Source organism: Podarcis erhardii (genome assembly GCF_964252035.2).
Source record: "Podarcis erhardii genome assembly, chromosome: 18".
NCBI lineage: Eukaryota > Metazoa > Chordata > Lepidosauria > Squamata > Lacertidae > Podarcis > Podarcis erhardii.
Window position 1 is genome coordinate 2088586 of NC_138516.1, and position 12037 is coordinate 2100622.

The 12037-nt window shown below is 46.8% G+C and overlaps 1 protein-coding gene and 1 long non-coding RNA gene across 2 annotated transcripts in view; one reads left to right on the forward strand and one right to left on the reverse strand.

The window, feature by feature from the left end:
* Positions 1-12037, forward strand: part of MYO1F (myosin IF) — a 56448-nt gene continuing 44411 nt past the window's right edge. Inside the window, exon 1 of the mRNA XM_081846062.1 lies at positions 1-201. Coding sequence (XP_081702188.1) covers positions 199-201 — 3 coding nt within the window. The 5' untranslated portion in view covers positions 1-198. The remainder of the gene's footprint in view (positions 202-12037) is intronic.
* Positions 566-2964, reverse strand: LOC309332801. Its single transcript, XR_014152334.1, has 3 exons — positions 2793-2964; positions 2179-2235; positions 566-741 (listed from the first exon to the last, which is right to left on the reverse strand). It is a non-coding gene; the product is annotated as an uncharacterized lncRNA (long non-coding RNA).

Consider the following 12037-nt stretch of genomic DNA (forward strand, 5'->3'; position numbering starts at 1 on the left):
GATAGAGGAACTTGCTGTGACTCTGGTGAGCTTCCACTTCTCTCTTGCTAGCTGCACAGCTCTGAAGCTCACCCTGCAAGATCTCTCCCCGCTTGCTCCTTGCCCTGCGCCAGGAATGCGTCTATGACCCACAGAGAACCTCAGTGACCCATTGCGGGGGTCTCAGCACCAACCTGGGGAGTGGTCAGAGCAGATATCATGGTAAGTCTGGGCTTCAGGGTGGCAAGCTGAGCTGTGGCATCCTGTTTCAGGAACTGGTTTGCCACCCAGCTTGCACTGCTCAAAATGGACCGAGTTCCAGAGGTGTCTGGCGTCAGAGAGGGGGGTTCGGCAGGGGTAAGTCCCCCACACACCCCAAATTCCCTGACAAATTGCATGGCACTTGTTGCTTAAACTGCTAGGCTTACTTGAAGGAAAGTTGCCGCTTGGCATCCACTTGGCATGAGAATTTGGGGAGGGAAACAAAAGTTCTAGTCCTCAGCATGCTTACTGAAAAACTCAGTCGATGGGGACTTATTTCAGATAAAATAGGCAGCACCATTATAAATATGTGTGTGTTTGTTTGTGTGTATTCAGAGGTGATGGGTTAAGTTGTACTTGCCCAGGCAAAAAGGAATTTTGGCATTTCTGTGTCTGGTGTGCTGATTCTGTTTTTCGGTGCAAGGATGTGCAATTCAGACACATGTGTATTTCGGTCCTCCTGATTCATTCCAGGGTGGGTGGTGTTCTTCAGCTGGTTTGCTAAAAATAAAAAAGGCAAAATTAAGCTTCCCTGTCCAGAGGAGACGCCTAACCCAGCAGGCCTTGCTTGCAGCCTTCGTCCCAAAAGCAACTTGCAGAAGTGCTGGGCTGGGACCTCAGTTGTATGTGTTTCGGCACCAGAAGGTGCCTGGGCAGCTCAAGTGGCTAGTCCTTGTGAGGTCCATGATGTGGTTTCTGCTCTTTTTCACTCCCCTGCCACTCTGACTGGCATCCATCAGTCGTATCCCGCTGGGTTTTTACTCAGAGTAGACACTTTCAGAGTCACAGGCCTAAGTCAGTCATGTCCACTCACTTCAGGGGTCTACTCTGGCTAACAGTGAATACAAAACCAACCCTTTGTTGATTTTTTTAAATAATATTTATTGAAGTTTTAAAGGTTACAAAAAGAAAAGAAGAAAAAACAACAAAAACAAGACAACACATCACAATAAAAAAACAGAAAAATAGAAACAATTAAAAAACAAATCGAACCTTCCCATAACTTATCTTTCATTTGCTTGTTTCCTTGACCTCCTCACACCTCCCTTTTTTGTATTCTAGTTCAGTTAGCTATTTCAGCAAATCCTTTCCATCTTTCCCAATTTTTGTTGTATAATTTATCTTAATATGATGTAACTTTACATTCTCTCCTTTCACCAATTAACAATCTATTTTTACTTAATCCTTTATAACATTTCCACTAAAACCACATTATTTCATTCCAGCATCCTTCTAACATTCCTTAATTTTGCAATGTTTCTGCAAATAAACTTTGAATTTCTTCCAATCTTCTTCCCAAAACCAACCCATTGAACGATCTGAGGTAGAAGCCCTGTTTCAAACTACTGAAGGGCAGGTTCTGTTTGATGCTGTTTTCACTGTACTGTGTGTTGTTATGGTACAGCTGCATATTCCTGCATTGCACGGGGTTGGACTAGATGATCCTTGAGGGCCCTTCCAGCTCCCACCGAGACATGGCTTTATCCTGACGTTCTGTTGTGCTAATCAAAGACAGAGTAAATCCCACATTCAGCTCCCAGCTGGCACATATTTGGGTCCAGGTTCAGATGTATTTTTTTTTTTTATTGGCTTTAAAAAAATTTATACAGACAGCAAAACAAAGTAGCCTAAATTAACATTGCCTTCTACCGATAAGAAATAATAATAACTATTACAATAATGAAAATACTAAAAGTACATTTACCGGTACTTCCCCTTTTAAACTTCTTTTCTGGTTACAATATATTACTATTCTACAAGAATCTATTATATCCATATATTAATTTTTCCCCCAAAATTCAACCTAACCCTACCCTCCTCCCCACTGCTTCCCTTCACCTGTGTGAGATCCTCCCATCATAATTTTTTTTCTAGTTGCTTTGATAAAATAGAGTAACATGAAAACTGTTAAATTATAATTGCTTCTTTTGACCTTACATGCTTAACAATTGGGTCCATGTTCAGATGTATTTCTGGGGCATAGCCACACTGAAACTAGAACACAGAGTTTAAAATTAGTAGGGAAAAAGTGGCTTGAAATGACTTTTTGTTCTCCCTCTCCCGTGATCCTCGGACCCTGGGGCATCCCTACCCATCAGGAGATTCAGAACAATCGATTCAGAATGAACAAACTTAGCAGGCCAGAATCTCAGACCAGTTGTGTAAGTTCTGCATTGTGTACCGCACCCACTGCGAAAGCAGGCAGTGAGTGGATAATCTGGAGATTGAATGAAGTCCTCATGACTCTCCCCACAAGCCGGGATGGTCACCAGCCCTGCCTCATGACCCCAAAGTGCCCACGAGGGACCTACATGCCGGTCCACAGGCTGGGGGAAAATCCTGTTCCTCTAACTGACAGGATTCCCTGCCAGGAGATGTGGTAATGTCCACTAGACTGCAGAGATTTGGGGAAGGAAAGCTGATCTCTCGATAGCTATTGGTGCAATGGAACCTCCATGATCTAAGGAAGTCTACCTCAAAGAACCCAAACCAGAGGGAGCGGGAGAGGTAGCAATCACCGTGTCTCGGGATTAACCTCATTCATTTCACACCCTGCTTGTGGGCTTGAGGGAGAGAATCTCTTTGGCTGAGATTCCTGCATTGCACGGGGTTGGATTGGATGATCCTTGGAGGTCCCTTCCGAATCTACAGTCCTACGATTATCTGATCCCATGAGTCTGATCGGCCACTGGACCTGGCAGGCCTTTGCTCTGACCCAGCAGAGCTCTCCTTAACAGAGATCCACCTTGACAGCAACTTGGAGCCTCCCCGTGCAAGGGCAGTCTACCTTGGAGTACTAGATTTTGGTGTTGTTTTCTGCCAAGGGGTTGTTTTCTGCCTTCCTGCTTGAGAACTTCCTGGAGCCTGCGGGGCTTAACAACCGCTCTCTCTTTCCAGGCTGGGAAATGGGGGTTGTAGTTCTTGTCACAGGCATCCGAGAGGAATCTCAGCACCTTCGCCACCCCCCAGGCCACTTTGGGTGGCGTTAATTGCTGTGGAAGGTTAGCATCACCAGGAAATGAAGTCAGACCATAGAACCATAGAGATGGAAGGGACCTTGAAGATCATCCAGCCCAACCCCCTTGCAATGCAGCTGTCCCATACGGGGATTGAACCTGCGACCTTGGCGTTGTCAGCACGGAGCTAGCCAGGCATTCACCCTCCAAGTGCCCCAATTTTCCAGGGATTTACAGAAGCTGTCCCAGTTTTTGATTTGATGCCGGAATGTCCCGCTTTTCCTTAGGACGTCTCTGTTTTCATCAGAGAAATGTTAGAGGGTCTGGAGTTGTGCCTCCCCAAGCCCAGGAGACAAGTAGCTACGCAACCGTTAGAAGACCCCTGAAGGCAGTTTTTTTAACGTTTCATGTTTTTATGATGTTTTTACATATGTTGGAAGCCGCCCAGAGTCTCTATTTTCATGAGAGAAATGTTGGAGAGCATGCATCTTAGGGTTGCGGGTTCGAGTTCCACGTTAGGCAAAAAGGTTCCTGCCTTGCAGGGGGTTGAACGAGATGACACTCGTGGTCCTTTCCAAATCTGTGATTCCGTGATGCTCCTCTCCGACAGAGCAATGCCGCAGATGCCTTGTTGTTGTTGTTATAGAATAAGGTAAAGGGTAAAGGGACCCCTGACCATTAGGTCCAGTCGCAGACGACTCTGGAGTTGCGGCGCTCATCTCGCTTTATTGGCCGAGGGAGCCGGCGTACAGCTTCCGGGTCATGTGGCCAGCAGGACTAAGTGAACCAGAGCAGCGCACAGAAACGCCATTTACCTTCCCACCGGAGTGGTACCTATTTATCTACTTGCACTTTGACATGATTTCGAACTGCTAGGTTGGCAGGAGCAGGGACCGAGCAACGGGAGCTCACCCCGTCATTGCGGGGATTCAAACCGCCGACCTTCTGATCGGCAAGTCCTAGGCTCTGTGGTTACGGAATAGGGAGTTCCTATTTTCACCCAAGAAATGTTGGGGGGAAGTGACTGCTGTCAATCCTTCAACAGCCGACAAACACACTGTTTTCACATTTTGCTTTGCTTTCTTCAAACCTACATAAGTAGCACCTGTTTCAATTTAGCTTCAATTTAGACCCCTTGTGTCTGGGAATGGCCCTCCACACATCTTTGTCTGGCCCTCGGAAATGTACTCTCTCTCTCCAGGTCATGCTCCCTCCCCTGAGCATTTTCCCACGGCTGGGAATGTGTCTTCGTACCCCAATCCTGTCTTTCACTTGCCTGCATGGAGGATAGACAGAGAGGGGTGTGTGGAAACTTGGCTATGGCGAGGAGGCGGGGTTTACCTCTGGTGCTCCGCCCACTTTGCTTCTTGCCCCGCCCACCTCTGACTGCTGGCCCCCAGAAAGTTTTGCAGGAGGAGATGCGGCCCTTGGGTGGGAAGAAAGTTTGCCGCTCAGTGCTGCTCTGCATATTTATCTGGGAGTAAGCCACAGTGGGCAAAGCAGCATTTACTTCTGAGTAAGCACGCAGGGGGCTGAGCTTTGCAGGTTCAAAACAACAGGAAGTGAAACATCTCTTTGTATGTATTTAGGTTGTGACTCGAAGTCTTTCCGTCCTGCTTTTTCCACTGAACAGCTATCCACAAAAAAATAATAATAATTAATAATTCAATTAAGAAATAAAATTTTATATGCTATTATTATTATTATTATTATACATCCCTATGCCCGCAGGTCTCAGGGCAGTTGCAACATAAAATCACAATATAAAAACACAAAATACATAAGAAAAAGGAAAGCAGCGGAATAACACCCCCATTCCCATAGGTTAGATGAGGTGCTATTCCTGTGCTTATGAAGGTTTCATTTTCCTGCTTACAAAATGATCCATACATTGCAAAAATTGAGAAGTAGTGGCTTTGACAGCCTTCGGGAATTTTCACACTTCCATTTTTTTACACTTCCATTCTGTCATAAAAAATCGGTTTATATGTCAAGCAATGCTTTGTTTAAGGTTCTAATACCAACATAACAATTAAACCAGCATTGACTTGCTTGAAAGCTCCAGCTTATAGAAGTGTAGAGTTGGAAGGGAACCCCAAGGGTCATCCAGACCAGCCCCCTGCAAGGCAGGAAACGCAGATAAAGAATCCAACTTCTGTTTGGGAATGAGAAGGAGAGTCCGCCACAGTCCTAGGCCGCCCGTTCCACTGTCCACTGTCCACTGTCCACTGCTCTGACTCTCAGAAAGTTCTTCCTGATATTTAGGAAGTTCCTGACATTTAGTCCGACCTGAAAGCGTAACAGAAAGAACCACCTCACACCCAAGAACGGCAGAAATTGAGATCTGCGGAGAGAGGGGGTTCAGCAGGAGGGGAGAATTTTATTTTTTATTAATTTTGCATTCTTTGTGCATTCTGCGGCGAATGGCGGTTCCCGTGCCAGAGTTGCAGCACACGAGACGATAGCGATGGACTGCTTCTCCTGCACTCCACTAGCGTGCCAACCTTCTTGCGTGCTAGCTTTCTGTGTGCATGGATTGATCAGTGAGAGGGAGAGGGAGAGAGAGCCAATTTGCCTCTTCTTTACACTCACAGAGAGAAAAAATCTCAAATGGGTCAGTGCGTCTGGCTGTGAACCAGGAGGTTGGGGGTTCGAGCCCACCCAGGGAGGGCTGTGGGCAGGATTGCAGGGGGTTGGACTGGATGACCTTTGGAGGTCCCAACTTTGCGATTTCGTGATTCTAAGACAGGAATATCAGTAAACTGTGAGTAACCCCTGAGGTTTGCAGATAGGCAAAAGATCTTAAGGGGTGTGTGGAAGGCCAGAAACACCAAAACAATCCCATAATAGCTTAACAGCATGGGGTGTGGACAGTATGAGAGGCTGGAAGAAAAGTGACAGTCGTAGGAGGTGTGAAAACAGAATGGAGAGGTCAGAAGAGGAGGCTAGAGACCCATCAATGCGGGAGGGTAGGTGGGGAAAAACATCATTTGGAAAGGTTACTTTAGGAAACTGTGTAACTCGCTCTTGCTTATGGGCTTCCTTTTGGGGCCCCGATCCAGCTTCCCTTCTCGCGCTTGTATTTTAAAATGTGTGCATTTTTAAATGAGGACTTGAAAAGAGTACGGCACCCAAAGGAGGAAAGAGGAAGAGGAGGAATTTGGTTCGCTTAATGCAAACCTACACATTGCAAGACCGAAATTTACAGCGATCTTTTGAAATTTGCACATTTATGAATATTGCAATGCAGTGATCCAACTCCCAAAATCTGTATAATTACAGGTGTGCACACAGGTGTCTATAATAGTGGAAATAACATGGGGGAAATGGCTTACAGAAAACATGCATATTTGGAGAAATTGGCACTAAAGCTCTGGTGAATTTGCACGGGTATTTTCACGAGGATCCACATTGATGCAGAAAGGTGGAGAACTTAAATCTGGGCAGATAAGAAACTCAGAGAAAGGAATATTTATCATGTCCATCCCTAAAACTAAGCCACCCCTAAACTGTGGGATTGCCATACCACATACGCACCCCCTTGACCTCTTCTATCTGCAGAACTGGGCCTGTCAACAGCTGCCACATAATACCCATTCCTCATTTGTAAGAAATCGGTCTTTGGAACTCCCCGCCTATTGACAACAGACGCCTGTCCCTTTTTTGACACCAGCTAAAACATTCTTGTAATGTTTCTGTTTGCTCCGCCCACTTTTCCCTCTGGCCCCGCCCACCCCGGAAGGCAATGTTTGTAAGTTGCCCAGAATAATCATTAATACATTTAAAACTAAACACGAATAGATAAATCAATGCAGCTGATATGAGCTACCTACTGCTCAGTCAGTAGAGCGTGAGACTCTCAGGGTTGTGGGTTCGACATTGGGCAAAAGATCCCTGGGGGTTGAGCTAGATGACCCTTGGGGTCCCATCCAACTCTATGGTTCTGTGAGAGAGCTGGCTCAGTGGTTTGGATGCCAACTTTCGTTTTATCCACCTCCCTCCGTCACAGGTCAAGAATGCACTTCCAGATATTTCCGATGTGTACTGGGACGTCCTAAGCAAAAGCAGGACATTCCAGGATCAGATCAGAAATTGGAACGGCTTCTGTAAGTTCTGGAAAATAGGGACACTTGGAGGTTCTTCCCCTTGTTAATGGAGAAATCTGAGGGTTCCCTTGGACAAAAAATAAGGGCACCAGCCAGGAATACCAGAGCAAAACAGCAGCCAGTCAGCTTGGTCTTTATTGAAGACTGTCGCGACAGGACTCCCACCTGCCACAAGGTGGAACAAGATGGAAGCCCCCAACAAAAGAGAACCCAAACTTTTATTAGCTGCTCATCCCCATGTTACACCCCCAAAAACTACATCACTAATACATCATGGTTACATCATGAAAGGGGAGGTCTGGAGGCAGTAATCTGAGCATCCTGGACCCTGCCCCATGGTTCCCCTTGCCCTCCACCAAACACCCATCAAGTGGAACAAAAGAGATATTTACATTTCTCTGTTTCCCAGCCAAGTTCATCACACCCTTTTGTCTTCATCTGGGTTTGTTATTTCTGGAATGGCTCCCTGTCTGGCACTCAGGTATCAGGATGCGAGGAATTATCACTCAGGCAGAGGGGCTGCTAAGTAGCTGAGCTCACAGGTCTATATGAATTTCTGAAGTTTTCCCAGTGAGCCAGTACATAGAGACATTTATCAGTGAATTCTTACATTTGGTATCGTGCAGCAAAGGCCCTTTGAATAGATAGGAAGAAACTGTGATGAAATGTTTTGTGGGGGCAAATCACAAAAGTCATAAAAGTGATTGTGCTGGTTTTGGTAGTGGGCTGCATGTGCATGATATCTGCTGGAGGGGCAACCCCCCGCCCCCGATTTATACATAAATTCCTGCAACACTCTGAAGCGGCACTCCCCAGAGTCGAATTTGCCACCTCGCTGAGGACTAGGCCCTTGATCGCTCCTCTAACTTCAACCACAGGAAGTGTGCCTCCTTGCTGCCTCTGAAGTTCGCGTGTGACACAGGAAACCCACGGGTGGCGGCGGTCTTGCCCGGGGTGGGGCGCTTGCTGATTCAAAGGAGGCCAGGCTTGGAACGGAGACTCATACAGAGTTGCAGCGGGAGACACCCTCCGCTGACCTAGCGATCCGCAGGACATGCCATTTTTGGGGGGAAACTCACTGCTTTGGGGCTGATTGTGGGGCCCCCTCTCTCTGGCCGCCTTTTCGAAACCATGTCCTGGGAAACGCAGAGACAGGTTTCACAACACACACAAACACACTCACAACACAGCTACCTCAGTTCCCCTTTCCTTTAAACCGAAGCTCTCCAGCCGCAGAAGCCAAACCTCAGAGGAAGAGACCTTCTTGTGTTCTGCATAAGATCTGGAAGATGTGGATGGCGGATGCTTTTGCAAACAGTGACCACACCAAGAAAGGGGCAGACTATGGTTTCTCCTCTGCCCCCCCCCCCTTCTTCTTCTTCTTTGCCAAATTGAAAATCAACCACAAATGAAAGCAATTTCCATACAGTTTTTCCAAAAATTGGTTCCGTTCTCGATGTGTCCATCGTTTCCTCTTGTTGCTGCATTGTTTCCCCAGTTATTTCTAATTCACATTCCTTGCAATTAACCTTATTGCAATGTTTTGTTGTTGTTTATTATCCTGAACCATTGGCTAGCCGCTCATCAGTTCCTTGAATGTATAATATTCTAACATTTCCAATATCTGCAAGTGAGGGTGATCAACAAGTTAGCAATCCACAATAAATCAAGAATCACTACGTCCAAAATAAATTCCTTGGGGGCAGACGAGGGTTTCAGTGAAGGCAGGCGTGGCCTTTGGGTTTAGCAGCCAGATCTGAGGAACTCCAGAAATCCCTCCCGATTTGCTTTCTCTCGGCTTCCTGTTTTTTCTTCATCTCAACCCCACCGCATTTCCTCGCCCATTTGCAAATTCTTTTTTCTATAAAAATCCCTAAACATCAGCAAATTGGCCTATGTGCATTCCGTCCCCTCACCCTCCCCAAGGCATATATGGAAATCAGAAAAGGAATAAAAGAGGAATAAAAGCCAAAGAGCTTGCTCTCGTGTGTTGTAAACAAAAACTGCCCTTTTCCCTTATGGGGTATCCAAGGGTCCATATAGAGTCCTTACATAGGTTCCCTATTGGTAGGAGAGAATATTGAGAAGCAAAGCAGCTAGTAAGCTTGATCTTTATTGATCTGTTGCAACAGGGTGCTCCCCTCACCCGCAGGAGAGGAGGAGGAACCCAGAAAAATGGTGCGCAAGGCCTTATAAAGACTTTTGAAATTGCTACACTGTAGATCAAGACCACCCCCAGAAACATCATACATGCATCACAGAAGGGGTATAACCTAAGACCACCCCCCAGATACATCATACCTACATCACAGAAAAGGCGGTCTAAACAGAAATTTGTGCATCCCCCCCCCAACAGTTATAGGATCTCAAGAACTGGAAGGGACCTGGGACATCATCCAAACTGACCCCCACCCCCCAAAAAAACAATGCATATTGCTGAACACATTTGCAGAAGGGAGAGGCTGGAGAACCGGGTCCTAAAACTCAGAGACGCACAGATTTTAGAGGGTAGTTGTTTTTTGGGAATCCTGGAGGAGGTAGAGGTGAATTCTTCCTGCCTCCCTCTTGATCGAAAATAGTCCCGAATTCTCTGGTCCCATCCTGTCCCTGGAAGTTCTCCATCTTATTTTCAGCTCAGCAACAATACATACTTAAATAGGCAAGGGGAGCAATGTTTGTTTGTTAATTTATTAATAGATTGTTGAAATCTGCAGGCCTGCCTCGTTCCATTGATGCCAGTGGGTCTGTTCTGAGCCTGACTTTGTCGGATCTCAGCCCTTGATCTTAAAAGCACCGGAACGCCTCGACAGGCCGAGATCTCAAAAATTGCCCCACTACATCCAAACCACCTCTTAAGCAATCAGCAGCATGTAAGAGCAGTTAAAACTTCCCCTTCGGAAATACTTCTGTCCGTGACTACAGTGGGGGGTGGAGAAGACACCAAATGCGGCCCCTGGGACCTCTCTGCCTGGCCCTCATAACTCCCCGCAAGCCTTGTCCCAACCCATGGCCCTCACTGGCTCTGCATGCCCTCCTGGAAAGCGTTTTTCCCCGTGCAGAATGTGCCCTTCAACTCCGACTGTGATTTTTGCTTGACCAAATGGAGGATCAAGAGATGTGTGTTGAGGAACGAGCCCACTGCACGGAGCACCGCAATACCTCCAGGACCGCCTCTCCCCAAATAAACCGCCCCGGACCCTGAGATCATCCTCTGAGGCCCTTCTTTGTGTGCCTCCTCCCCATGAGGTCAGGAGGATGACAACACGAGAACAGGGCCTTTTCTGCAGTGGCTCCCCGTTGCTGGAATGTTCTCCCCCATGACATACAGTCATACCTCATGTTGCGTCCGCTTCAGGTTGTGTTTTTTCGGGTTGCAGTCTGCTGAAACCCTGAAGTACTGGAATAGGTTACTTCTGGGTCTGGGCAATCGCACATGCGCAGAAGTGCCGAATCGCAACCCGCACATGCGCAGATGCGGGTTGCGAACGCGCATTCCGCACGGATCACATTCGCAACCCAAGCGTCCACTGTATATTTTGGCGCCAGGCAAAAACATTTCTCTATAACCAGGCCTTTGGCTGATAAAACTATCCAGGGCCTTTCCGCTGTGTTTGCATACCCTCCAAGCGTCCTGATGTCCCAGGGACTGTACATACCTTCCAACCTTTTTCCGATGAAAATAGAGACAGCCTGTTCAATAATAATAATAATAATAATAATAATAATAATAACAACAACAACAACCTACCCATCTGACTGGGTTGCCCCAGCAGACAGTCCTGGAATTACAAAAGCCACTCCGACTTCTGATTTATTGAAATTGAAATACTTTATTGTCACTTGTACAACTTGTATACAGTGAGATTACATGAGCACCCCCCACTCCGCTCTCTTAGTCTTAATTCCCCTCGTTTACTGACACACACACACCAAACCCGAAAGTCCATTGCCCTGTTGTGATCTTTTCATTCAGCAGCCTAAAAGCCCACTGGATAGAAGCCGTTCTTTACCCTGTTGCTGCGACTAATCCTGCTTCTATATCTTCTGCCCGAGGGCAAGAGATCAAGAAAGTGCCGGCCAGGGTGTGAATCATCCCTGAGAATTTTCCTCACTCTCCCGAGGCAATGTTCTTCCACTATTTCATCCAGCGGATTCACGGACAGCCCATCATATCTTGTGCTGTATCCCAGAATGGCCCTATGGCAGCTGCGAGGGAGCATCCTGTGGTCTCTCCACGGCCCCTGCTGCTGTCAGTCTCCTTGGGCAGCTGCAGAACTGGCCAGGTAGAGGAGGGGCTGCCACCACCAAGGCCATGCTCCTGTGATGCGCTAGCCCTGAAGTGCAGGCAAGGCTAACCTGAGCTGGAAGAAAGGGGGAGCGGAGGATAGGGAGCCTTGCTTTCCTTTACTCTAAGAAATGCTTTGCGCATCCACGTCTGATCTTGCGCCTTTATAAAATCTATTTATCGATGTGTGTTTATACCGAATAGAATAGAATAGAATAGAATAGAATAGAATAGAATAGAATAGAATAGAATAGAACTCGCAAGCGGGATTTGAAATATGAGCAACAGAAGGAATTAGGAATTACAGTACAGAGGTACCTTGGGTTACAGACACTTCAGGTTACATACGCTTCAGGTTAAAGACTCCACTAACCCAGAAATAGTACCTCGGGTTAAGAACTTTGCTTCAGGATGAGAACAGAAATCGTGCTCTGGCGGTGCGGCAGCAG